General features: G+C 55.8%; 2 protein-coding genes across 13 annotated transcripts; both read left to right on the forward strand.

Moving 5' to 3' along the window:
* The first annotated feature begins 525 nt into the window (after nt 1–525).
* On the forward strand, nt 526–10,111 carry CRTC2 (CREB regulated transcription coactivator 2). 3 transcript variants are annotated; one of them, XM_037825914.1, is made up of 15 exons: nt 574–709; nt 2,059–2,165; nt 3,493–3,594; nt 3,671–3,787; nt 4,413–4,474; nt 5,077–5,145; nt 5,284–5,387; nt 5,488–5,517; nt 5,671–5,750; nt 5,867–5,916; nt 6,045–6,289; nt 6,663–7,066; nt 8,389–8,658; nt 9,142–9,328; nt 9,459–10,111. In XM_037825914.1, the coding sequence occupies exons 2-15, from the start codon at nt 2,163–2,165 to the stop codon at nt 9,677–9,679; spliced, it is 1,944 nt and encodes a 647-aa protein (XP_037681842.1). In that variant the 5' UTR covers nt 574–709; nt 2,059–2,162; the 3' UTR covers nt 9,680–10,111. The 3 variants fall into 3 exon arrangements, with proteins under 3 accessions (XP_037681840.1, XP_037681841.1, XP_037681842.1); XM_037825912.1 differs by lacking the exon at nt 2,059–2,165 and having other exon boundaries at nt 526–709; XM_037825913.1 differs by lacking the exon at nt 2,059–2,165 and having other exon boundaries at nt 563–709; nt 5,686–5,750; nt 9,459–9,679.
* Nucleotides 10,112–11,299: 1,188 nt separating this feature from the next.
* DENND4B (DENN domain containing 4B) lies at nt 11,300–25,971 on the forward strand. Of its 10 annotated transcripts, none has more exons than XM_037825923.1 (28): nt 11,300–11,636; nt 13,410–13,847; nt 14,453–14,705; nt 14,954–15,023; nt 15,229–15,398; nt 15,470–15,714; nt 16,091–16,157; nt 16,254–16,312; nt 16,490–16,634; nt 16,894–17,069; nt 17,236–17,336; nt 17,718–17,933; nt 18,473–18,618; nt 18,954–19,093; nt 19,205–19,331; nt 19,722–19,928; nt 20,277–20,405; nt 21,218–21,395; nt 21,642–21,809; nt 22,079–22,467; nt 22,634–22,756; nt 22,954–23,123; nt 23,203–23,344; nt 23,547–23,783; nt 24,415–24,532; nt 24,623–24,788; nt 24,876–24,940; nt 25,037–25,182. In XM_037825923.1, the coding sequence occupies exons 2-28, from the start codon at nt 13,531–13,533 to the stop codon at nt 25,180–25,182; spliced, it is 4,470 nt and encodes a 1,489-aa protein (XP_037681851.1). In that variant the 5' UTR covers nt 11,300–11,636; nt 13,410–13,530. The 10 variants fall into 10 exon arrangements, with proteins under 10 accessions (XP_037681851.1, XP_037681850.1, XP_037681852.1 ...); XM_037825922.1 differs by having other exon boundaries at nt 13,415–13,847; XM_037825924.1 differs by having other exon boundaries at nt 13,508–13,847.
* Nucleotides 25,972–26,314: the final 343 nt, after the last annotated feature.

Raw genomic sequence — 26,314 nt, forward strand, 5'->3', positions numbered from 1 at the left:
CATTTGACTTGGCAAGGGGTTGGGCATGTGGCCAGCCTAAGAGGGCCTGAGTCCCAGATGTTTACAGCTGTCTTAAAATCCCTGGTCTGTTTTCGTTCAGGCTCCCCTGGTCCCCCCTTCCCTGAAGATTGCCAAAATTTTCCCTCCTGTCTCCACTCCTTTCGTTTCCTCCCCCTTTCCTTTCCTCTCTCCATAATCCCTCTCCCCTTCTAGTTCGTAGGCTAAGGACGAATTTAGAACTACTTTTCCCAGCTTGCCACGCGCAGGGAGTAGCCAAGGGGGAGGGGCAAAGTCCCCAGTTCCTGGAGATAACGGGACTACTGGGAAATGGTGTCCGTTTCCCCTCTGTGCTGCGTTATTTGGGACTTGGAGGCGCCACGTAAACAAACTACCGTTCCCGGCGGCCCCTGCGCGTAATAGGTCAGAGCTAGGCTGGGGCCGGGTTCGCGGTGCTCGCTGAGGCGGCGGCGGCGGCGGCTACGGCTGGAAGAGCCGGGCCGGAGCCGGCGGCGGAGGCCGTGGCTTGTACTAGGAGGGTGGCGGGGAGGGACGGGGGAGGAAGATGGCGACGTCCGGGGCGAATGGGCCCGGCTCGGCCACGGCTTCCAATCCGCGCAAGTTTAGTGAGAAGATCGCGCTACAGAAGCAGCGTCAGGCCGAAGAGACGGCGGCCTTCGAGGAGGTGATGATGGACATCAGCTCCACCCGGGTGAGGGGCCAAGCCGGGGAGCGGGAGCGGAGCGGAGCAATTACCCAACGGAGAGCGGAGAGGCGGGGCGGGGGTGGGGGCGGGAGCTGCAGCTAAGGAGGCGGAACGCGGCAAGGGCCGCGGGAGCCGTGGTCTGGGAGGCGCGGGTTGAGGGTGGAGGGACAGGAAGACGGATTTTACTGGGGGAATTTGAAACACCGGAGAGGCTGGAGGTGTGGGGGCGACCGGAGGCTGAGGACTTGAGGCGGGAGGAGACAGAGTGGGGAGATGGTCTCTTGAGGCCGCGCAGAGGTAGGACGCGGTGGCTCTTGTGCATCCTTGACTGAGTCCGTTCAGAGACTCTACTGAAGCATCCCCGATATTGGGCATGGTTGGGGGGATAGCCTGCTTGCCCTTAGTCTGTTTCTCTGAATTGAGGATCTCCTCCCTACTGGTCCGTCTGCCCTGTTATGTCATTCTTGGCACTTTGGTATCTCCGGGAAAGGGCCCCTTGAGTGGTTTAAACGAGCAGCGCTGGTTATAGTGGGGCAGGAAGTCCCCTCCTGCGTCCCGTCCCTTTGCTTCCTTTTTCAAATACTTCTTGTGGTTTCCTGACGTGAACGAAGGTGAGGTCCATTGCTCACCGACTGTTGCTTTATGTTTTGCCCTGGCCACCTTGAAGAAGAGGTAGAGCTTTGAATCCTGAAATCTGGTAACCAGTTATCTGTAGGTTGTGAGGAACCCAATGATTTGCTGAGCTTCCTAGAGAGATAGCTGCTTTGTGAGTCAGAACATGGGGAACTTTGGAGAGTCCGCTATGTGTAGGAAATATTCATTCCTAGGAAGGTCCAGAAAGAAGGCAGCCTGGCAGAGCTCCCACTGAAGCCCCTCTGGCCCTGGTTTCTTGCTTCAAGGGCTGGGTGTTACAGGGAGCAAGGGGTGGGAGTTTGCCCAACTGGTATGCAGTCCTAATTTAGGGACACATTAGTCTCAGAATTGCAGGTGAGGATATTGTCGTGATACCTCATGGCAGCGAGCTAGAAAGAATTTAAGGGAAGATGGTAGAAGATAAATACCACATTTCCAGGCTCTTTCTGCTGGTCTGGCTGTCTGTAATTGCATCTGTCGAATGATCGTGACTCTGATTGTATTTGTGTGTATGTCTCCCTTGACTCTGTTAGTCTTTTTTGTGTTTTTTCCCCTTTGAGTCTCTAGGGACCATGTGCCCCAGTTTGTGGGGAGTGCAAACAGAGAGAGTGAGGTGGGGAGGCAAATCTGGTATGTGTAAGGATGTGTGTACGCGCACGCGTGCATAACCCACTTTAACTACCGTAAGGATCATGATCTAACTCTTGACTGTTCCCCTTTAGGCGCTTTGATCATGGTGGGAGTACAGACAAGAGGGTGGGAGAGAGGCTGATCTCCTGGTGACAGCTTGAGGCCCTGCCCTCTGGACTGTGACTCCAGCAGAAGCATGGTAGGGTCTGAGGGCTCACAATGTGCCAACAAAGAATGGCTGTGGGAAACTCAAAGCTGGAGCTTTTATCTTTGTGGGCCTTGGTCAAAGGGTCAAAGGCCCCTTCCATTCACCTTGCTCTGCTGGTGACTTCTCTGCTGCGTAGAAAAGTCTAGTGGGCACACATGGCCAGGACCTGTAGACTCAGAAGTCCAGGGCTAAAGATAAGAGACCTGGGGCTTAGTCTGTTATCTTGCAAGCTAAGAGAGCTCATTTGAGGCAGATATGTCCTTGGGGGCCTATCCTGCCGAGAGGCTGGGGTTGCCATATATATTAACAGGAGTCTTGAGTGGCCCAGAGGTCAGCATAGTGCCTACTGAACTCTCTGGGCTGACCTCCTGGAACAGAAAGTCAGTTTTGATATTGGCCAGCCTACAACACTGTGACCCTGGAAGTGCTTGGAACTTACCCATCCTCAGCCACTCTCATCCCATGGCTTTGCTCTGGGTCTGTTTATTTGGCTGGTGGCATTGGCTGAGCCTCAGAAGTAGGTGCTCACTTCTCACAGAGGGACATGAGATTTGTAGACAAACTAAAACCATGCTAGAATGACTGATTATGGAGTCTCACTGCTGTGCCAGGCAGATCTCCCCAAAGTGGGGGTGAGGCCAGGGAGATGGCTCTGGCCCAGGTTGTCATTGGTAGTTTACTGCTCCCTCTCCCACCCCCATTTTTCAGCCTTCCCTGCCAATTTCAGATGCAGTGGAAGAATGTGTGTGTCAAACTCCTTGCTTTGAGAGCATCATTCCTTGGATAGTCTAGCTCTCGAGGGGCAGGCTCTATAGTCTTCCTAAGGCTGGGCATGTGGCAGGATCTGGAAGCCTGTGCCCATACAGGGTGAGAAGGAAAGAGGCTAGCAGAAATGGCTCTGTGGCATCTGCCTGTGGCCCTCCCATCATCTTCCAGTTAGTCCTGGACACATCTGGAAGGGAAAACAGAGGTGCCTAATAGGCACCCCTCCCCACGAGTTAGCCCATGTGACTAGTCTGGGGGCTCCTAGCAGCCCCTCAGGGACTCTGCTTAGCCTGATGCCAACTGGGACAGGCCTGCCTGGTGGGCGATGCCAGGCAGTAATATATCACTAATGAGGATGGCCTGCAGAATGGCTGGGGTGGATTGTTTACACCAGGTCTCGGTGGACCTTTCCTCCAGCATTGGCTTGTTTTTTTTCTGGCAGATCTTTTAAAAGCAGGAGAAGCATATCCTGGGGACAGGGATGGCAAGGGTGGCCAAGGAAAACAGTATTTGGGACCCTCAGTGACATTCCCATTTGTCCCCCATGTCTCAGTTACAGGCCCAAAAACTGCGACTGGCATACACAAGGAGCTCCCATTATGGTGGTTCTCTGCCCAACGTTAACCAGATTGGCTGTGGTGTGGCTGAGTTCCAGGTGAGTGGACACCCGCCAGGGAGCAGTTGAGGCTCTTAGGCAGCTTCCCCACTGACTCGCCTGTCTTTTTTGGCAGAGCCCTCTCCACTCACCTCTGGACTCGTCCCGGAGCACTCGGCACCATGGGCTGGTGGAACGGGTGCAGCGAGATCCCCGCAGAATGGTGTCCCCACTCCGCCGCTACCCCCGCCACATATCCTTCACGGATGGTTCAGGGGGTTCTGGAGGGTGGTGGGATAGGGTGCCTCAGGAACTCAGGGTAGGAAGGTATATTAAATGTTGTCCAATCCTGTCTCCCTGTTGAGGAGCTCTCCTTTACCCAGCCTTCCTGAAAAATAACCATTCAGCCCATGTGTCAATGCTGGCTCCTGTGACAGGGAGTTGCTGCTCCCGAGGCTATGCCCTCCATCTCTGGCTGACTTTGACTGTCCTTACTTCAGCTCACTTTTTGCTGCCAGAGGCAGAGCTCCCTGAAATGTCTCCTGCTAAAGGAGGGGCTTGGTCCCCATTCCTCACATGTCTTCTTGCATTCCTGTTCCTAGCTTTCAGTCTCAGAGACTTCCACAGACCTGTTATCCCCAAGCCCTGTCCAAATAGTCTTTATTTTTTCCAGTTCCCCAAGGCCTGTTTCCCTTCTCGTCTTCCATTCTTTGATCTTATTGTTGCCCCTCATAGAGGAGAAAGGTGTGTTTCTTGAAACAACTCATCTGCTGCTTCTGTTCTTCTCTCATCTGGTCTCTGTCCCATACACTCCCTCCCTTTTCATCCTCTTCCTTTTCATATCCTTCCCGCTTTTTTCTTTAATTGGTGCTATTCACATTGACAGCTCTCCCTACAGTCCTGCCTACTTATCTCCTCCCCCAGAGTCCAGCTGGCGAAGGTAAGTGCCCAGTGCAGGCAGGATTTCCTTCCTCCTCTCTGACATGTCTGTGTAAGGAGTTTGGGTTGGAGCTGGGATTGCTGGGCTAGGGTTTCAACAGTACCTCCTCCCACAACGGCAGAGCTGGGAGGTGTGGGGGCAGGTGGAGTAGGTGGGTCAGAGTCCAGTCTCAGCCATATTGACACGAGTGGCCAAGCCTCCCAGTCCAGCCAGGGCAGGACCAATGGGAGCTGTGGCCAGGCCGGGGAGTATGTTGGGGGAAGGGGGCGGTGGCTGAGAGGCAAATGAAACGGTTACCTCCTGCCAAGAGTGGGTGCCACATGTAGGGCTCTGGCATTCCTAGATTTTGCAACCACTCCCCTTGTCCATCTTACCTCCAATACCCATACCCATACTTTGCTGGGCTCAAAGATTCCCATTCAGGTTGTCCTGGCTGAGAAAAGTTGAGAAGTTTGTAGATCTCTGAAATTGATTAGGGTGGGGGTTCATGAGTCAAAACCCTCTCCACCTCTACCTAGACTGCCCTATATTTTCCAACCTTCATGCCTGCTCTCTTGGCCATTGCTGTCCTTGCTCCTCGTATCTTTGTTTTTCCATCCCAGGACGATGCCCTGGGGCAATTTCCCTGCAGAGAAGGGGCAACTGTTTCGACTGCCATCTGCACTTAACAGGTGATGGCCTTTGCCTTCTTTAGGCCACATCCCGTTCTAGTCTCTAGTTCCTGGGGCTAGTGTTTTCCCCTGCTGGGCAGGGCTTGCAGACTAGGCAGACCTGTCACTGGTACCAGCTCCTCTCTATTCTCCTTGCAGGACAAGCTCTGACTCTGCCCTTCACACAAGCGTGATGAACCCCAGTCCCCAGGACACATATCCCTGCCCCACACCTCCTAATGTCCTGCCCAGCCGCCGTGGGGGTAAGTAGCTGTGTCCCAGGGTAGGGAGTAGCCTTGGAGCTTTTGTTTGAAACAAGTAGGCAAGTGGACACTGCAGCCAACTCCACTGCCTCTCTCACAGGTTTTCTGGATGGCGAAATGGACTCCAAAGGTATGTGTTCCTCACCACTTGTGGGCACTGAACACCAAAGAATTTCTGGAGTAGTGTTGGGGGCTTCATGCAGGGCCAGGGAACATGACACCCTCCTGCCTGCCACTTCCTTTTGTCTTGCCTTATTGGCTCCTCCAACCCTCCCATCACCAGTCTTTTTCTTTCAAGTCCCTGCTATTGAGGAGAACTTGGTAGATGACAAGCATTTGCTGAAGCCATGGGATGCTAAGAAGGTAGGTGTGGGCCAGTGGGTGTCACCCACTATCCTTCTCCTTTCCATGGGGTGGGTCTCCCAGGGTCCTCCACTGAGCATAGTCCTCATTTTCCACCTTCTTCCTTCTCTCCTCAGCTGTCCTCATCTTCCTCCCGACCTCGGTCCTGTGAAGTCCCTGGAATTAAGTAAGTAACTCTGTGAAGTGGGCTGAGGGGTGGGGGAGGAAAGTCCAAGGAAATAGAAGAGACTGTTCTCTGCTCTCCTCTTACCACTGACCCCCATTAATGTCTCTGTTTTCCTCTTCTTCCCCCAGCATCTTTCCATCCCCTGACCAGCCTGCCAATGTGCCTGTCCTCCCACCTGCCATGAACACAGGGGGATCCCTACCTGACCTTACCAACCTGCACTTTCCTCCACCGCTGCCCACCCCCCTGGACCCTGAGGAGACAGCTTACCCCAACCTGAGTGGGGGCAACAGTACCTCCAATTTGACCCACACCATGACCCACCTGGGCATCAGTGGGGGCCTGGGCCTAGGCCCCGGCTACGATGCACCAGGTGAGTGGCTATCCTGGTCCTGTGCCCATGGGGTGTTGCCTTACTGGAGGGATGAAGGCAGGGAGGTTGGGGAGAGAGACTTGAGCACCTGGGATTCTCCTGTGACTGCCCACACCAGCCCATCACCTATCTACCCCAGGATTCCCTCACTGCAATTTTCAACCAGTGAGAACTGGTAGGTGTGGCTTTTCCTAGAAAGAAGATGGAGAACAGCCCTCAGGGGGGCACTGTCAATCTCACTGTCAGGGACAGGGTAGGGAGGACATTGTGTTACCACTTCCATAGTCTGGTCACTGCTACCCATTCCAGGCGGAAAGGGGCCCAGTGCCCATCAGTAATGTTGGCATCTCTGGTTTTTTGTCTGTGCCTGCAGGACTTCATTCACCTCTCAGCCACCCATCCCTGCAGTCCTCCCTAAGCAATCCTAACCTCCAGGCTTCCCTCAGCAGTCCTCAGCCCCAGCTCCAGGGCTCCCACAGTCATCCCTCACTGCCCGCCTCCTCCTTGGCCCGCCATGCACTGCCCACTGCCTCCCTGGGCCACCCCTCACTCAGTGCCCCAGCCCTCTCCTCCTCTTCCTCCTCCTCCACTTCATCCCCAGTGCTGGGTGCCCCCCCTTACCCAGCTTCTACCCCTGGGGCCTCCCCCCGCCATCGCCGTGTACCCCTCAGCCCCCTGAGTTTGCCCGCTGGCCCAGCCGACGTCAGAAGGTCCCAACAGCAGCTGCCCAAACAGTTTTCGCCAACAATGTCACCTACCTTGTCTTCCATCACTCAGGTATGCGTGGCTACCTTCCCTACATGTCTGTCTCCTTTCTTCTTTCTCTTTCTTGCCAAGTTCTTTCTCTCCCACCCACCTTTCCTCAAATACCTCTTCTCCTGACTTCCAGTACTTCCTTATCCATCTCCTTCCATTCCTCTGTCTCCCACCTTTCCCGTCTTTTATCTATCTTGTCACCTCTTTGCTTAAGAGTGCAAACCCCAGGGTTAAGTTTTTTGGTTTCAAATCCTGGCTCCACCTCTTACTAGCAGTCTTCTTGGACGAGTTGTTTTACTTCTGTGAGCCACAGAATCCTCATCTGTAAAACAAGGGTGGTATTGTGAGGATCAAATGAAATAATGTATGTTAAATTATAAGCCTAGGCCAGTTATGATCAATAATTAATAAATGATAGCTTATCCTCTCCTTTCTCTCCCTTCTCTTTTCCATCTATGCTTCTTTTCTTGTCTTTCTTCTCATGCCTCCATCCTTGTCCATCCCCTTTCCCATTTCTCCTCCTTTCATAGAATTGATAGACTCAGAGAATCTCAGATCATGGAGCCAATTCCTTCGTTTTGCAGATGAAGAAACAGGCCTAGAGGGAAAGTGACTTTCCCATGTTTACACAGCAATTTAGGAGGAGTTGGACAGGAACACAAAACTCTTAACTTTAGCGTTTTTTTCCCAGTGCTAAAATTCTTAGCTCTTCCGTCTCTCCCCATCCTTCTTTTTTGTACTCCCTGCTCCCCTTTTCATTTGACCCTAATGCCCTTCTTTTCCTTGTCCTCTGCTCTTTCTCCTCTTCTTCCATTGCTCTTCCCTGGGATGTGTGTTCTATGTTCCATCTTTACCCAGATCCCTTCTGTAGAAAAGACTAAGGCCAGGCCAACAAGGGCTCTCTCCACTCTTACAACCTGGAATGAGCCTAACTTCCCTTCCTCCTTTCCTCCTTTTCCTCCTTCCTCCCTCCCTGCCTCTCTCCCTCCATCTGCCCTCTTCAAAGCTTTAGAATAGCAGTTCTCAACTTCACTGCTGTGTTATTGACACTTGTGAGGTATGTCACAAGTACTTGATTATTAACAATAGACTACTAAAGCTTAAGAATGGCTTACTTTCGGAATGGATTTAAAATGATCCTTGTATTAACGTCACTCAGTCACTTTCATTCTGATATGCATTTTTTTAATAACTTCACCCAGCCCAAGGGACACCCATGGGAATGCTGTCATGCTTGAATTGAGAATGGTTGCAACCTAAGAGGGTGGGGGCACTGACTAAGAGTTCCTCTTGGAGATCACACCGAGGAGTAAGTTTCCCTCTTTTTCTTTGCTTTTCTTCAGGGCGTCCCCCTGGACACCAGTAAGCTGCCCACTGACCATCGGCTGCCCCCGTACCCGTATAGCCCCCCAAGTCTGGTTCTGCCCACCCAGCCACCCACCCCCAAACCTCTACAGCAGCCAGGGCTGCCCTCTCAGGCCTGCTCAGTGCAGCCCTCAGGGGGGCAGCCTCCGGGCAGGCAGACGCACTATGGGACACTGTACCCACCCACCTCCAGTGGGCATGGGCAACAGTCCTACCACCGCCCAATGAGTGACTTCAGCCTGGGGAACGTGAGTACCCAAGCACCTGGCTCAGAAGCAGGGAAGGGGCTGGGGGTTGGTCAAGGGGGGGCTGACCAGTGTCTCTGGTGCACTCTGAATTGGGAGATCTAGGCCTGGAGAGAGCCCCCCAGGTAACATAGCAATGCCAGCTTGGGTCTCCTCTCTTCCTGCATTGACCCCTCCTCCCATATACCCGCCCCTCTCCCCCTAGCTATCTCCGCTCAGCTTGCTCTTTGATGACTACTGCCCTGACCCACTCTCTTCCTGGCACACACATGCTCTGTCTTAGCAGGTACAGCACCCATACCTATCTCGGGGCCCCATGCTTACACTGTCGCTCTGCTTGCTCCCTCTTCCCCCGTGTCTGCCTCTGTCCCTGGAGGGCATAGAGATAGCTGGGCAAAGGGGATGTGTTAGCAGGGCTAGGCAGGGGTAGGCAGGAACACCCTGTTCTGAAGCCCACGTCCTCAAGGTCTGTCTGTCTGTCCATAGCTGGAGCAGTTCAGCATGGAGAGCCCATCAACCAGCCTGGCGCTGGATCCCCCTGGCTTTTCCGAAGGGCCTGGATTTTTAGGGGGTGAGGGGCCAGTGGGTGGTCCCCAGGACTCCCATGTCCTCAACCACCAGAACTTGACCCACTGTTCCCGCCATGGCTCAGGGCCTAACATCATCCTCACAGGTGAGAGGGTGTGGATGGTGATGGGGATGGAAAGAGGGAGTAATACATGCACCTGTGCTGCAGGAAATGGAGGGATCTTAGAAGAGGTTGCAGGGCACAGGGTCCTCACCCATTTCCTCTATCCACATAGGAAACTCCTCCCCAGGCTTCTCTAAGGAAATAGCAGCAGCCCTGGCCGGAGTGCCTGGTTTTGAGGTGTCAACAGCTGGTTTGGAGCTGGGACTGGGGCTGGAGGATGAGCTGCGCATGGAGCCCCTGGGCCTGGAAGGGCTAAACATGCTGAGTGACCCTTGTGCCCTGTTGCCCGATCCTGCTGTAGAGGATTCATTTCGCAGTGACCGGCTACAGTGAGGGGACCTCATCACCACCCCTCTCCTTGGCCCCATGCCCCATCACCGTCCTTTTCCTCCCTTCCCCCTGGCCAGTAGAGATTCCATTCTCTGCCCCCAGATCCTCTTTCTAACATGAATGAGGGATCCCAAGAATGAAAGAAGCAAGGGGTTTGTCCAGGTGGCCCCTGAATTCTGCACTAGGGGTGGGCCTGGGGGATCTCAAGGGAGGGCCTAAAGCACTTGTAACTTTGAACCGTCTGTCTGGAGGTCAGAGCCTGTTGGAAAGCAGGGGGTAGAGAGGAGCCCCCGAGGCAGGGCTTTTCCGGATGCCTGGAACGGGCAGTGCCAGCCCCTCCTCACCACTCTTCCCCTTGCAATGGAGGAGAGAGCCAGAGTGGATATTATTTTTTATTAAATATATTATATGTTAATAAAAAAATCGTATCAAACCTCTAGTGTGTTTGGCTTCTGTTTGGGATGCGGTTGGGGATCTAGGGAATTCCTGGGGCAATGGCCTTTTCAACTGCTGTGCTTTTTGCATTTTGTCTGCATTTTTGTGAATGGTGAAGGGTCTAGCAGCCTCAGAATTTGTATGAGGTATTGGATATGGGGCCCAGGCTGGATATAAGTCCCCATCACAGCAGGTAATAAACTTGTGTGCCCTCCTTTCCATTCGGCCCAGCTGCAGCATCAGGCAACGGGGGCCCTAACTGGCCAGAGAAGTTTCTGCTCCTCCTCAACCCTGAGGCCTGGCAGGCTGTTTCCAATAGAATAACCCCGTCTCTCCTGGGGGTGGTTAGTCTGAGTGCAAAGGCTCCTAAGGAGAGGAGATTTAACACCTACAGACTCCAAGTAGGTCTCTAGCTGGCTTCCTTGGCTTTAAGACAAGAGGACCTAAAAGTTAGGTACCTGGCCCCTTGATCTTAGGGAAGCCCTCACTACTGCCCCCTCACTATGAATGACTTCACCCTCCTCTTATTCGTGTTTTAATTCATTCATTTAATTCATTTGTGTTTTAATTCAACACATGCTTGAATGCCAGCCGTGTTGTTTCCTCTTTCTGTGTTGGGTTGCTAGGGCTCTGACTATCTGGGCCTCAGCCTTCTCTTTTCCCTATCCAGCATGGTGAGAAGAGTAGTGCCCCTCCTCAGTTACCCTCATCTCCACAACTCTATTCCACACCCTACAGTCTGGGCCTCTCTTCTTCCTCTTTCAAAGCTCTTGTCATTTTCAGAAAAGAGAACTGAGAGTTTCAGGCTCTAGTCCAAAGGGAATGCAGTGTGCCCCTAAACCTTGAAGTGGGAGTAGCAACCTGGGTTCCGGCAGCCTAGGCCTTCAGAGCCTTCCCCCGCGCCAGCTTGAGGGGCACGCACACACCATCATCTGACTCGAGGACCCAGGGCCAGAAGGGAGCGCGCCTTGGATTTCAGGAGCCGTCTGGGGTCAGTGTCCAGCGGCACCAACTAGGCAGTGGGAAGCTGCCTGCATGCAGAGGGCCCTCCCAGCCGCCAGGGGTCGCGCTGCAGGAGGCAGAGAGCTGGGCCTGTACTGCCAGGGTCACGGCCGCCGGCCGGGCTGGGGGGAGGGGGGGTTGAGGGTGGGGGGGTAGCAGCGGCGCCCGCGGCCCTGGGGGGGGGGGAGCGGAGAAAGCGGGGCGCGTGGAGGAGCGCGGGGCCCCTAGTGCCACGGGAGCCGAGAGGATCGTGCTGCCCGAGTGAGCGGCACAGCCTCACAGTCCCCGAGTGGCGCAGAGCGGCGGGGACGCTGGGACCGCCGGGATCTCCCTTCACGGTGCCCCGCGGCCGGGCGCCCTCGGCCGCCTCTTCTTCCTTCACTAGCCGCCTGGACGGGAGCGGCGCCCAAGTCGGGTGCGCCATGTCCGGGGCCGGGTAGCCCCGCTGCCCGCCGGCCCGCCAGCGCGCCCTCCGAGCCACCCGCCAGCGGGCCGGCCGGCCGGGCAGTCGCTGGGCAGGCAGGTAGGGGCTGGACCTGGCGGGGCGGCAGCGGGAGGGGATGGAAGGGAGGGAGCACTGGCCCGGCGTGGGGATGTCCCCCAGCTGTTCTTAAGCGTTGCACATCTGGTTCCGGTTCCTCTCTTCTGGGGAAGTGAAAGTGGAGGGGAGGGCACAGCCCGGAGTTAGCCATGCCCCGGCAACCTACACCCCTCTTGCTCCCAAGGGTGCGGGAGCGGGAGCTCCCCTCTGGCTCGGGTCACGCGGCGGCTCGCGCTGCTGCCGTCACGTCCTCGGCAGCCCATGCGCCGGCTCCTCTCTGCCCTCCTGCTCCTTCCTTACCTCCTCCCGCTCTGCGAGCCCTCTGTCCTAACCCGAACTTCCTGACGCCTGGCATGTGGGCATTGGGACCCGGAGTGGCGCCCGTGCCCGTTGCCTTCCCCAGGGAGAAAGGGCTGCCTTCTGCAGGACTCTTCCCGCTTGGTGAGGGGAGGCCCGGGCGCGAAGGTCCTACGGATGAGGGCCACCCACTCACCCTGCATCTAGCCCCACCTAATGGCCCCTGCCTGTTGCCTTGGGCATAAGGCTCCCATTCGCTTGCAGTGGGTGAGGGATGGGGCTGTCCCCTAGAGCTAAATCAGGAGTCTGACGCTGATTCCTAGCTTCACCTGGCAGACGTGGAGGCTAAATTTAGCTCGGGTTGGGGTGTCTGTGTGCCTGTGTGTGGGGCCAGGGCCCAGGTTAAGGACTGAGCCAGCCTGGCTCTGTGAGAGTCCCTTGCTCCTTGTTCCCTGGAGAAGGGTGGGGGGTTAAGTAGGACTGCACATTCTTGAGTGGCTTTCAGCTGCCTCTGCCGTGCCTTGGCATGATGCTGTGCTGGTCCCTTCAACAGTGCCCCCACCACCACCACCACCCCCCCACACACACACATAGGCTGACTTCCGCTGAGCTGCAGCTTCCCCTCCACTGTTTCAGGAAGTCACCTCCCTTCCCCTCAGAAGCACCCCCAGGCCTCCCGGCCTCTGCTGCACACCACCCACCAAGCTCCTTCCCAGCTTCTGCACTCTGGGGCTCCCCAGGACCCTCAGGGTTCCAAACTCCCTGGGGTTGGGCCATGGAGGCAGGTGAGAATACAGGTGTCGGGGGCCCATTGTGGTCCTGTTTCTGTCTCTGGACTCTGTGGAGGAGGGCACGGGGATGGTCATGACTGTCTCCCACAGCTGCTTTGGACATAACTGGGGATATCTAGGGATCTTGGAGGTGGGAGGGCCCTGGCTGTTTGGCCAGGTTGGTGGACTGAGGTTGGAAAAAAAAGACACTTGAGTCTGGCTGAAAAGACACTAAAGCTTGGGTTTTATGGGCTTTCCCAGAAACCTGAGGAGTTCTTATGAAAATCTAGGGATGGGTTCTTTAAGAACATTAGCTGAATCACAGGATTCTCGTGATGTCATAACTAGAGTAGGAAGGTCAGAAACTTTTCGAAAGATTGTTAAGTTTGGTATGATGTCATGGCCAGAACAAATGATGTCATTGTAGCCCTTTACAAAAAAAATTGTGATCTATGTAATGTTATAACTGTGTGATATGGAGGGAGTAAGGGGTAAAGGGGATGTTAGAGCTCAGATTAACTGTGTGTGGTGAAGTCGAGTCAGGGTCCTTTGGGGAGAGGGCTGGTACCACTAAATGTGAGGGGCCTGATCTCTTGAAGGAGCTGTGGTGGGCTGTGAGGGCCTGGTGATGTCAGAAGTGGGGGAGTTCAGGATTGGCTGACCACTTATCCTGCATTTTCTTGGGTAGTCTAGGAAGAAGAGGGGAGCAAGAGGGACATCTTGGTTACCTTGGCAACACCCTTCCTTGCTTCATCTCTCCCCCTCTCCCCACCCTGACCATTCCAGATGCAGTGAGTGAGGGGGGGGCCATGGCGGAGGAGCGCCCCCCCCGACTGGTGGATTACTTCGTGGTAGCTGGGCTTGCAGGGGACGGAGCACCCATCCCTGAGGAAACATGGGTTCCTGAACCCAGTGGGCCCCTGCGCCCTCCCCGGCCAGCTGAACCCATCACAGATGTGGCCGTCATCGCTAGGGCACTGGGCGAGGAGGTGCCCCAGGGCTACACATGCATCCAGACTTCTGCTGGGGGTCACCCTTTGGAACTCAGTGCTGGGCTCCTGGGTGGAACTCAACCCGCCATCTGCTACCGCAGGGGCCGTGACAAGCCCCCCCTCGTTGAGCTGGGGTGTGTGCCCCTTCCCATGCTGGCAACAGGGGAGGCCAGGAAGGGTCTGGGGTGGGATAGAGAGAGGTAGCGGTATAGGATGGGGGAAGGGCAATGGGAAAGAGAACTGAGTGGGCCAGAGGTCAGGGAGGAGGGACTAAAATTGTCTGTACTTAGTCTTCACACAGATCTGGGTCTGTGTACTAGCAGTGCTACTTGCTAGCTGTGCAATGTTGGGCAGGTTATTGAGCCCCTCTGGGCTTGTTTCCTCATCTGTAAAATGGGGATAATACCTCACTGGGTAGTTGAGAAGATTAAATTCAATAGTCCACGTAAAGGACTTAACATAGCATCAGTGAATGGTAGCTTTAATGACTCCTAGTATTTATTAATGAGTATGAGAGCCATGGAAGGCATGCAGGGTTGTTACTGCCCCAGAAGTAGAGCCAAGTGCAGAAGAGAGGACATAGGATTCTGGAGGGCAAAGTTCTGCAAAGAAGAGATGGGTGCTGGTGTCAGGGGTTGATGAGGCTGAGGGGGCAAGGCAGGGAGACAGATCTGCCAGGGTGGGTGTCTTTCTCCTCTGCCCTGGACTCCTAACGTCTCTCTCTTCTCTCTGTGCCAAGGGTGTTGTATGAGGGGAAGGAACGGCCCAAGCCTGGTTTCCAAGTGCTAGACACTACACCCTACAGCCATTCAGCCAACCTGGCCCCTCCAGGCCCTGGGCACCCCCGCACCTACCTCACTTACCGACGGGCAGCGGAGGGGGCAGGACTGCATGCCCTGGGCATCACTGACCTCTGCTTGGTCCTGCCCAGCAAGGGCGAGGGCACGCCTCACACTTACTGCTGCCTGCCCCGCAACCTCAACCCTGGCATGGTGAGTGGGGCCCTGGGGTCAGGAGCTGTCGGCCTGGGCCATCTTGGTGTGAGGGTGTGGACACTGGGCACATAAGGCATCCTAGAACCAACTGCAGGGACTGGTCCAGGGGGATGACTCTGGTCTTGAGGGAGAGGGATTTGTGGGAGCTCTAGGGACAAATGCCAATTAGGGGTGGTGGAGAGAAGATGGACCCAGAAACCTTTGTTCGCTGTGTATTTGTTTGTCTCTTGCCGTCCCTGGGGCAGTGGGGCCCAGCAGTGTACCTGTGCTACAAGGTGGGCCTGGCCAAGGCCAACACACTGGTGTATGAAGCAGGTGAGTGCCCCTTTTGTCCCCCTCACCATTTGACTCTCCATGTCCCTCTGCCCTAGTACCTTTTGGCTGGCACCTTCAGTATTCCCAGGACCCATTTCCTCTTTGCCACTTGGCCCTTCTCCGGTCTGCCCTGGTTCCTTCCCCCGGAGTCTGACAGACCCTCCTCCTTTTGGGCACACCCCCCCCGCCCCTGCCGGGGATGCAGAGCTGCTGGGCCGCTACCCGGAGGAGGACAATGAGACGTTCCCACTGCCTGAGTCAGTGCCCATCTTCTGCTTGCCCATGGGAGCTACTGTCGAGTGCTGGCCTGCCCAGACCAAGTACCCTGTGCCCATCTTCTCCACCTTTGTGCTCACGGGTGCAGCTGGTGATAAGGTGGGTGTTTGGAGTGTGGTAAGGGGACCTGGCTATGCAGGGCCTGCCTGACCACCCTTACCCCCTGCCAGGTCTACGGTGCCGCCCTGCAATTCTACGAGGCGTTCCCGAGGGCCAGGCTGTCGGAGCGGCAAGCACAGGCCCTGGGCCTGCTGAGTGCCGTGGAGCGGGGCCGGGCACTGGGGGGCCGTGCAGTGCGCAGCCGCCGCGCCATTGCTGTGCTGTCCCGCTGGCCTGCCTTCCCTGCCTTCCGCGCCTTCCTCACCTTCCTTTACCGCTACTCTGTCTCAGGTCCCCATCGCCTGCCCTTGGAAGCGTGAGCATGGTTGCCTTGATACTGGGAGACTGGGAGAGGTGGATGAGATTGGAGGGGAGACACAAGTAGGGGACAGTTGTACAGTTGGTCAATTGCAAAATAGCCACTGGCCGAGGGGGTGAGCGGGGCCTGAAATCCAGTCAACACTTGCTGGCTATGACCTGACAAGAGGCTGTGTATGCCCAGAGGGGGCCTCTTCCGATTTGCACAAATTCTATATATAACGGAGGCTCTGATGGCTGATACAGGTCTAGAGGGGGGTTCAGTGAGAAATAAGGTTCCTTACAGAAGGCAAAGGAGGCAAGAAAATGTACGGGAGGCAGGGCAGGGATAGAAGGGAGAGTCTGCCTCTGACCTGTTTCCCTCTCTCTCCCAGGCACATCTCCCACTTCATTCACAACGTCCCCTTCCCTTCCCCACAGAGACCCCGCATCCTAGTGCAGGTGAGAGCTGAGGCCAAGGCCGAGGCTGGGTGGAAAAAGGGGAGTTGGCAGAGGCCAGGATCTTCATCCTGATCAGTGGCTCTTCTGCCCTCCCAGATGTCTCCCTATGACAACCTACTCCTTTGTCAACCTGTGTCCTCACCCTTGCCCCTCAGGTATGTGCCCAGTTTGGGAGGCTTTAATGACCAAGGAAAGGGTAGGTGCCAGGCAAGTGGGCACAGCTGTTGAGGTTTGCGCAGACTGGGCCCACATGCTGCCTGGGCCCCATGACTGGGGAGGGGTTCCCTCTAGGGTCTCCTGGTGACCGTTCCCCCACCTCGGCTTGCCTGCAGTGGCGCCAGCTTCCTGCAGCTGCTGCAGAGCCTGGGCCCTGAGCTGGCTGTCACACTGCTGCTGGCTGTGCTCACAGAGCACAAACTACTAGTCCACTCGCTGCGGCCAGATCTGCTCACCAGCGTCTGCGAGGCCCTTGTCTCTGTGAGTGCCACCCTGCCCAGCCCACCTTCCCAGGGACCTTTGTTCTTTCTGGTGACCCCTCCCCCTGCCACCCCATCCCTTCCTCTTAATTTTCCTTCCTTGGTGAGGTCCTCAGCCTTCTCCCTGAGCGTAGCTAATAGGGACATACAGCTTCCACCAAGGGCTCTTCTTTAGAGCCCAGCCCCCACAGCATCTCTTAAGTAGGCACCCGCCATCCCCAGCCCCCCTGCTCACTGGCCCTCCCTCCCTGGTGCTTCAGATGACCTTCCCGCTGCACTGGCAGTGCCCCTACATTCCGCTGTGCCCGCTGGTGCTGGCCGATGTGCTGAGCGCCCCTGTGCCCTTCATAGTGGGCATCCACTCCAGCTACTTCGATCTGCACAACCCGCCTACTGACGTCATCTGTGTTGATCTGGATACCAATGCACTCTTCCAGTAAGAGGGTTGGGTCAGTGCAGGGAGCAGTGGGGAGTGGGGCAGAAGCAAGCTGCTATGTGGAATGCTACCTGCTCAAAAGGCACCTCAGGCACCAAGTCGGGGAGACCGGGAGGGAGGAGTGACTCCCAGCCCCTCTCCTTTCTTCCTTATGCCCATCTCACAGAACTGAGGAAAAGAAGTCCCTCTCCCCTCGGACCCTGCCCCGCAGACCCTACAAGGTTCTGCTGACCACGCTGACAAACCTGTACCAGCAGCTGGACCAGAGTGAGAAGCCTGGGGTGGGGGTGGGGAATGGCAACCGCCCTTGACCTTAAACCTCCAGTTTGGGGAGGCCTGTGGGAAGCTAGACATTACTTGAGGAAGTCAGAGGAGTTAGGATTTCCTTTGGTGGAAGGCCAGGGAGTTCATATTCCACTTTAAGCAAGTAGGAGGGGCATGCAGTATTCCTGAAGCATGTTGGGAAGGTTGAGCTTGTCACTGGGGAGTCTCAAAACTTACCTTGAGGTGATTTTCAGTTGAAATTGGTGCGAGGTCTTTTAGAGGCTGGAGGTGGGCTGGCAGCAGTGGAGACTTGTGCGTGTGGAGCAGGAAGGAGGTAAGCACTGCAGGTGCCAGCCCTCACTCTCAGGCCGCCCTGGTCCCCAGCATACACTGGACCTGAGGAGGAGGCCTCCCTGGAATTCCTGCTGACAGACTATGAGGCAGTGTGTGGCCGCCGGGCCCGGCTGGAGCGCGAAGTACAGGGCGCCTTCCTCCGCTTCATGGCCTGTCTGCTCAAGGGCTACCGGGACTTCCTGCGCCCACTCACCCAGGCCCCCTCTGAAGGGTCTCGCGATGTTGACAACCTCTTTTTCCTGCAGGGTAAAGAGGGCTTGTCTCTGCTTGGGGAAGGTATCACTGGGAGGGGCTGCCCAGGGGCTGGGTTCCATGGGGAAGATGGTGGGTACTGGGAGCCACCCAGTGGCTTGTTCCTTCACTCAGCAACTGTTTTCATGGGCACCTGCTTTGAGCCAGACACCTCTGGGCTTGGAGGGTATAAAAATGAACCAGGAGCCCTGGGCTTGGGGTGGACACAGGCAGTGATCCCTGTGGTGAGCAGCCCCCACAGGCAAAGCTCTATTCAAGGACCCTACCCTCAGAGAACCCCTAGTCTAAGGCAATGGGTGCAGACAGGCAAAGGGAGGGATCCCATGGGATCATGGTGCTGGGAAAGCTGAGCTGGTCAGCTGGGTGTGTGGAAGGAAATACCAGAGGGGCCAAAGCAATGATGGCTTTGACGACCTTGTGTCCTGCCAGGATCCTTAGCAGGCAGGAACCCAAGAAAGAGGTTCAAGAAGGGCATGGCTGCAGTGGGGAGCCCTGGTAACCTCCCTCTGCTGCCTCATTCCTCTCCCCCTCAGGCTTCCTCAAATCCCGGGAACGCTCCAGTCACAAGCTGTACTCCCAGCTGCTGCATACGCAGATGTTCTCACAGTTCATTGAAGAATGCTCTTTTGGCTCTGCTCGGCATGCTGCCCTCGAATTCTTCGACTCTTGCGTTGACAAGGTATTGGGCGTTGTCCCTTCTCTACATGCCCACTGGCCTGTGCCCTTCTCCTGGCTGTGTCTGTTGCCGCAGGGCCACTACATAACACAACTGCAACTTAGCTGTAATGGGATGGAACCCCTGGACTTAAACAGTGCACCACCTGTGCAGCTGTATGTGGCTGGCTGCATATATATACCATCTTTCTATGCCTGAATGCATCCCCCCAGCTCTGTCTCCTGTGCCCTGGTGGTCTGGGCCACCTTGCTTTCCTGGGAGATGCTATCTTTTGGACCCCCTGGCACCTGCTTCATGCCTACTGTCTTGATGCTCACTCTCCTACCATCCTGCTCCAGGTCCACCCAGAGCAGGAGAAGCCTGAACTGACATCCTTGGTGGAGCTGGAGGAGCTGTCGGGAAGTGAGCTCACTGTCTTTATCACACCTCCTGAGGAGCCTCTGGTGTCGGAGGGTAGTGAATCTACTCTCCTGTACTGGTGAGAGCCTCTTGTCCCCCTTCTTGTGTCCCAAGGCCCCGTAGGTTGGCCAGGCCCAGCTTGTTTGGCTGTGCTGACTGCCCCTGACATTGCCCCCTTCTGCCCCCTCAGCTATGATGGGTTCCCGGAGCTACGGGCTGAGCTGTTTGAGTCTCCTCAAGAGCAAACTGGGGCCCTGCCTGTGCCGGGCCCATCCCGTAGTGCCCCCAGCAGTCCTGCCCCTCGTCGTACCAAACAGGTAACCAGGAGGTGGGCATAGAGGGTCCCGGCTCAGGCTGAGGGCCACTGCCTCAGTTTCCTCATCTGTAAAATGAGGAGAAGAGTATCCCATAAGGTTGTTAGGAGACTTAAATGTGCCTGCCACATAAGAAGCACTATATAATCATTAGCTGTTTTCACTGTTGTCGTCGTCATCGTCATCATCTGATCTTCTGAGCACTCTGAGACAACTGCCCATACTTAGGGCTCGGCATCTCCATCTGGGGCTCCAGGGCCAAAGCCTGTGTGGTATAGCGTCTCTCCTGCTTTCTGAGAGCACAGATCCTTCCTCCCACCATTTTAAAACCTAAGTCCATCAGCCCTGCCCCAGGGAACATACTCACCCTGGTGTATCACCTACCCCACCTAGGAAATGAAGGTTGCACAGCTGATGGCACAGAAGTCAGCTGCCATGCCTGAGCTGTGGGGCCGGTGCCTACTAGGGCACTGTTATGGGCTGTGGTTCCTGTGTCTGCCTGCCTACGTGCGGTCGGCGCCCTCCCGGGTGCGGGCACTACACACAGCCTACCATGTGCTGCGCCAGATGGAGAACCGCAAGGTGGTGCTCCCTGATGAGGTAGGCAACCATAGGCCTATCGGCCATGCCCACACCGGATCCCTGTGAGTCTTGTTCAACCATGGGGGTGTGTGAGAAGGAAATTTGGTGGAGACCAGGCAGCACTGTGGGGTTGAGTTGGATGAGAAACATGGGAACAGGCCATGAATGAGCATGTTCAGGATTTAGCAGTGGGGATGGCACGGGGGCAAGGTCAGCAGGAAGGGTGAGTGGTTCTGAGGCGGCCCTGGGTGTACCCAAGACCGGTGAAGTCTGTGAGGACTGGGGAGGTTGGAAGAGGCACTTGCTGAGCCTTGAGGATTTTGGTTGGGGCCGATTCCCCATTATCCTGCACCTCTCCTGGTCCAGGTGTGTTACCGTGTGCTGATGCAGCTCTGCTCACACTATGGGCAGCCAGTGCTCTCTGTGCGGGTCATGCTGGAGATGCGGAGGGCGGGCATCGTGCCCAACACAATTACCTATGGCTACTATAATAAGGTACCTAACTGGGGTAAGTGGGTGGAATGGCAGCTTGCACCAGGCATGTGTATGAGGAGGAGGCTGCTTGACACCTGCTGCTCAACGCTCTCCTTGGTGACTGGGCAATTCAAGCAGGTCCTGTAACCACTTGTCAGCCACTGTGCACATGTAGTGCCTTAGGGCCTACTGAGGGTTTTCTCCTACTTGGCAGCTTTGGTTCTCACTCCAAGCAGCCCTGACAAGGAGATCGGGCAAGTATTACTACTTCCCAATCATTAATAGTATTAGCCATTATGCCAGGCACTGTTCCAAATACATTACACATTTTAAATCTTTTTATCCTCACAACAGCCCCACAAGGTGACATGATTATTATCCCCATCTTATAGGTGAGGCTGCAGAGGTTAATACTTAGTTCAAGGTCCCATGCCACAGTGAATACGTTAGGGAGTTAAGATATGAGCACAAGCAGCATGTTTCCTAAATTCACTTTCTAAACCATGGTACTAAACTGCCCTCATCTTCCAGATGATGAAATTAAGGACCAAAAAGCGAAATGGTTTCTTCAAAGCCATATAGTTTATAAGTAGCCATGTGTGGATACAAATTTTCTCCACTGTTTCTGGCTTCCTTTAGCCCCCCTCAGAGGCATCTGCTGCCAACTGCTTTTTTTTTATTTTGAGAGAGGTCCTCGTTCCTGGCTGAGCCATTGGCAGGACAGTCCTAGGCAGGATGTCTGTAGGGGAAGGTGGTCCCTGGGGCCCCAAGACAGGTCAGGCTGGGGCCAGGGTGTGGGAGGAGACCCTCCTCATGGGCACTGTGCTTGGCAGGCTGTGTTGGAAAGCAAGTGGCCTTCTGGCACACCAGGTGGGCGCCTGCGTTGGGCCAAGCTCCGGAATGTCGTCCTGGGGGCTGCTCAGTTCCGCCAGCCCTTGAGAGAACAGCGGCAGCAGCAGCAGCGGCAGCAGCAGCAGCCACCAATTCCAGTGGCAGGCAGCTCCCAGACAGGTGGGTAGGGTGAGCTGAACTTGGGGATAGGGTAGCCAGGCTCCGAGAGAGAGGCATGAAGGACTGGGGCTAGCCTAATGGTTGGCATCAGGTATTCTGGGGATGGATAAATTAAACTTGGCTGATAACAAATGGGATGAAGTTCTGCCTGGCAGGACCCCAACAAACACAGTTCCATCCAAGGGGTTTTGTTTTGGAATTGGGGTCCTAGCTCCTGCCTCTAAACCCCCTCCCTGTCTTTTACAGAGCCCCATCTGGAGCGCCCCTCCCCCACCCGCCCCCTACACCGTCAGACTACTTGGGCTGGGCGCAGTCTGCGGGACCCGGCCTCACCTATGGGGCGCTTGGTAAAGAGTGGCAGCCTAGGCAGTGCCCGAGGGGCACAGCCCACTGTGGAGGCCAGCGTGGCCCACAGTGAGTGTCCTTTTCTGACCCCTCCCACCCCCTCATGCCCCCAACCAGCTTTTCTAACCACTCGCCAGTGAAAGAAAAGACTAGAGCCAGGTTGTAGGGGTGGCCCTCTGTGGTGGGCACTAGAGATTCTGAGGGAATCTTGCCCAGTATGTCATCATGGTGGGGGTTGTGGTGCCAGTGTGTGCAGCCAGGAATTGTGTTTCCTCAGGAAAGGGACAGCTGGAGGAGGAGCCAGGCTCCATCTTCCCTGATTCTTTTCTGCCCTGCAGTGATCGAGGCCTTGGGGGTTCTGGAACCCCCAGGATCACCTGTGCCCTGGCACGATGGAAGCCTCTCAGACCTGAGCCTGACAGGGGAGGAGCCAGCACCTGGAGGCAGTCCAGGGGACTCAGGCTCAGCCCTGAGTGCCCAGTCCACTGAGACTCTGGAAGGGCTAAGTGGGCGGGTGCCCAAGGCTGGTGGGCGTCAGGATGAGGCAGGCACTCCCCGACGAGGGCTGGGTGCCCGCCTTCAACAGCTGCTTACTCCTTCCCGCCGCTCCCCTGCCTCCCGAGTTCCCCCACCTGAGCTGCCTCCCGACCTGCCTCCCCCAGCCCGCCGCAGCCCCATGGACAGTCTCCTGCGCCCCCGGGAACGCCCTGGATCCACTGCTTCTGAGGTAGCCAGGGAGGGGAGGGTCCAGATGCCTTAGCACCAGGAAGTCTGGGGAGGGGCAGCCCACTGGGAGAGGGCCCAGAGATTGTTGCTCGAGGGTGGGCGAAGCAAGGATTCTGGGTGAAGTGGTGCAGGGGGTTGGCTGACTGTGCTTTCTCATCTAATGGCAGAGCTCGGCCTCTCTGGGCAGTGAGTGGGACCTCTCAGAATCTTCTCTCAGCAGCCTGAGCCTTTGCCGTTCCTCAGAGCGCCTCAGCGATACTCCTGGATCCTTCCAGCCACCTTCCCTGGAAGTGAGGATAACTCCTCTCAATACAGATGTGTGCAAACACACACAAACAGACACATGCTCTCACCCTGTCAAAGGCAGAGAGGATAGGGAGGATGTGGAAGGAGACTGGACTGGGATTTGGAGGTGGAAGGGGCTGGGGAAGGAGCCCCCTGCTGGGGGCCAAGCAGGGCCTACTGCCTGGGGCCTTCTTTCCTGCAGATTCTGCTATCCAGCTGCTCCCTATGCCGTGCTTGTGATTCATTGGTGTATGACGAGGAGATCATGGCTGGCTGGGCACCTGATGACTCCAACCTCAACACAACTTGCCCCTTCTGCGCCTGCCCCTTTGTGCCCCTGCTCAGTGTCCAGACCCTTGATTCCCGACCCAGGTGCCCAAGGCTGGACAAGTGCTGTGGGTGGAGCAGGGAGGGGGAGGTCCAAGAGCTGACCCGTCCTATCCCCCTGCAGTGCCCCCAGCCCCAAGCTGGCCCCTGCTGGTGCGAATGGCAGCAAAGATGCCCCTGTCCCGGGGGGTCCTGGCCCTGTGCTCAGTGACCGAAGGTTCTGTCTTGCCCTGGATGAGCCTCAGCTCTGCAATGGGCATGTGGAAGTAAGGGCTGGGCCAAAGGGGTTTGAGGAATAGGGGTGCAGCATCCTGTGGGGAAGCCCCAGGGGTACTGGGGGAAGATGGGCATTAAGGGCAAGGGGCATCCCAGAAGCTGTTGGACATGATAGCTCGGTGGGAGGCAAGCCTCTGGGAATGAGGTTGTGGTCCATGCCCTCCACTGCCCTCTCCCCCTTGTGCCTGACAGGGTGCTTCCCGGCGGGTCGAGGGGGGTGAATGGGCGTACCTGAGCCCCCTGGTGCTGCGTAAGGAGCTGGAGTCACTGGTAGAGAATGAGGGCAGTGAGGTGCTGGCCTTGCCTGAGTTGCCTGCTGCCCACCCCATCATCTTCTGGAACCTTCTGTGGTATTTCCAGCGGCTGCGCCTGCCAAGTATTCTGCCAGGCTTGGTGCTGGCCTCCCGTGATGGGGCCTCACCCCCCCAGGTCGGTGCCCCCATTTGGCCCCTGATTCCTGAGTGTTTCCCTCCTCACCCCCAGCTCTCTGTCTCTGTAGTCCTCTGTGTCCACAGTGCTGAAGAAAGAGCACAGGTTGTGGACTCTTGTTTTACCTGGTTTGAATCCTGTCCTTTCACTTCACCACTCTGAGCCTCAGTTTTCTGATCTGTAAAATGGCATAATGCCTACTTCACAGGGCTGTTATGTACCTCATATAGTGCCTGGTACCTAGAAAATGATTTATTAATGTTTGTCTGTTTATTCATTCCACAAATATTTACTGAGCACCTTTTAGGTTCCAGGCACAGTTTTTCTGGCACTAGGATGTAGCAGTTTACAAAACAAAGTCCTTCCTCTCAAAGAGCTTACTTTCTAGTCGGGGGTGATGGTTCCTTTCCCTCTTCTCTTTAGCTGTGTCCTGTAATGTTCCTCTAACTCTCTTTTTTTTTTTTAATTTTATTTTATTTTGAAATAAATTCAAAGTTATAGGAACAGTTGCAAAAACAATACAAACCCCATACACTCCTCTGTCTCTTTTAATATCACCTGCCCATTTCCTGTCCTCTGCCACCCATTCCATGAGCCTAACTGTCTCCTCTATCTTGGCTCCCCCCACTAGGCCCCATCTCCTTGGCTAACCTCTGACCCAGCCTCTGTGCAGGTACGGCTGCTGTGGGATGTCTTGACGCCGGACCCCAATAGCTGCCCACCTCTCTATGCGCTCTGGAGGGTCCATAGTGAGTCTGTTATTTGGTCTAAAGTGGGAGGGGTGGGTCACATGCCTAGAGGACTCAATGATCCCAGCTACTTCCCTTCCTTTCACCCAGGCCAGATCCCCCAGCGGGTGGTATGGCCAGGCCCAGCACCTGCATCTCTGAGCCTGGCATTGCTGGAATCCGTGCTGCGCCATGTCGGACTCCACGAGGTGCACAAGGCTGTGGGGCTCCTACTGGACACACTAGGGCCTCCGCCCACTGGCCTGCACCTGCAGAGGTACGGCTTGCTTATCTGGGAGGGCCCTGGACCATCTTGGGCTCCACACCCCCTTTCTCTCACTCACACCTTCTTCCCCAACTCCAGAGGCATCTACCGTGAGATCTTATTCCTGACAATGGCTGCTCTGGGCAAGGACCGTGTGGACATAGGTGAGGCAGTGGGCAGGGGGCTGAGGAGTTCAGGGACCTGGGGCCAGGTGTGGGAGGCTGGGGTCCTAATGCATTGGCTTCTGCTCTGTTCCTTAGTGGCCTTCGACAAGAAGTACAAGTCCGCCTTTAACAAGCTGGCCAGCAGCATGGGCAAGGAGGAGCTGAGGCAGCGGCGGGCACAGATGCCCACCCCTAAGGCCATTGACTGCCGCAAATGTTTTGGAGCACCTCTGGAATGCTAGAGACCCTTAAGCTTCTCTCTCCATCCTGGGTGGGGGGAGGTGGGGAAGAAAGGATTCTAGAGATAACCTGCTTCCCTGTTCCCCTCACTGAGGAGTTGGGAACAGGCTGGAAAGCATGCCCAGTCATAGGCTCCGAGTGGGGGCAACAGGAAGAGGGGCCCACTGTTACCAAAAGTCACAATTCCTGTATCTCCAACCTGCCCAATTTGCTTGTGCTGATGTTGGGGGATGCTGGGGGATGGAGGGAGGTGGCACAGCTCTGCTCCTCTCATGTCCTATACCAGGAACCTCCCTCCAGGGTACCCAGAGATTGGCACTGCCCTGGTAATTTTAGAAGTTTTTGTTTTAAAAAACAACTGGAAAGATACAGAGCTACTGAGCCTTTGCCTTGAATGGGAGGGAGGGATGTCATTCCCCACCAGTGATGGTCCCCCTTCCCTAGCATTGCTGAAGAAGCCCAAGGCTCCCCATGCCTTCCTACCTTAGTGTTTGTATTTTATTTTAAATTATTTATTCTGGAGCTAAAACCCCCTTACTTAGGAAGTTCTTATGGTGGGTGAGAAAGAGAAGGGAAATGGGGCACCATGGTTCAGTAGTTTGTAGCTCCTTGCAAGTCAGGAGTCCCAAGTTCCCGCTAGGAAGAACTGCTGTTCCCTCCAGTCCTAATCCTTCGTGTCCACTCCACCTTGGGGAATGCCTCACCCACCCAGGGCCCTGACCTGTGCAATAAGGACTGTTCCTTGCAAAGTTTTGTTGGATGTAAATATAGTAAAAGCTGCTTCTTTTTTCTGCTGCCTCCAGTTCACTGAATCTGGGATAATGGTGGGAGATACAAGATTCTTTTTTCCTCTGGATGCAATCCTCCTTTCCCTCTCTACAGCCTTCAGGCACACCCTGGTTTCCTGGCCAGGTCTGGTACTGGCTCCTTGGGGCACAGGGAGTTCTTGGAGCAGGAGAAGGGCGAACCTGGTGCTGGCTATGGTGGTGCCAGTCTGTGTGGCACTTGCAGCCCTCCCACACAATCTCCTCCTTGTCCCTCATCTGTAGCCCACACAAAGGCTCCATTCTCTAGGGACCCTGAGCTCATCTCTGCCTTCTTTCCTCTGCTCCAGCTTCCCCTCTGCCCCAACTT

The sequence above is a fragment of the Choloepus didactylus genome, chromosome 2 (assembly GCF_015220235.1).
Source record: "Choloepus didactylus isolate mChoDid1 chromosome 2, mChoDid1.pri, whole genome shotgun sequence".
In the NCBI taxonomy this organism is placed as follows: Eukaryota; Metazoa; Chordata; class Mammalia; order Pilosa; family Megalonychidae; genus Choloepus; species Choloepus didactylus.

Excerpts from the sequence above, each read along its gene's own strand:
- CRTC2 (XM_037825912.1), top strand. The coding sequence starts at position 563 with ATGGCGACGTCCGGGGCGAATGGGCCCGGCTCGGCCACGGCTTCCAAT. Across the intron at positions 710-3,492 it reads TGGACATCAGCTCCACCCGG|TTACAGGCCCAAAAACTGCG; the intron begins GTGAGGGGCCAA and ends CCCATGTCTCAG. Across the intron at positions 6,290-6,662 it reads CCCCGGCTACGATGCACCAG|GACTTCATTCACCTCTCAGC; the intron begins GTGAGTGGCTAT and ends CTGTGCCTGCAG.
- DENND4B (XM_037825916.1), top strand. The coding sequence starts at position 12,478 with ATGATGCTGTGCTGGTCCCTTCAACAGTGCCCCCACCACCACCACCAC. Across the intron at positions 19,332-19,721 it reads CCCCTCGTCGTACCAAACAG|GAAATGAAGGTTGCACAGCT; the intron begins GTAACCAGGAGG and ends TACCCCACCTAG. Across the intron at positions 24,941-25,036 it reads CAAGGACCGTGTGGACATAG|TGGCCTTCGACAAGAAGTAC; the intron begins GTGAGGCAGTGG and ends TCTGTTCCTTAG.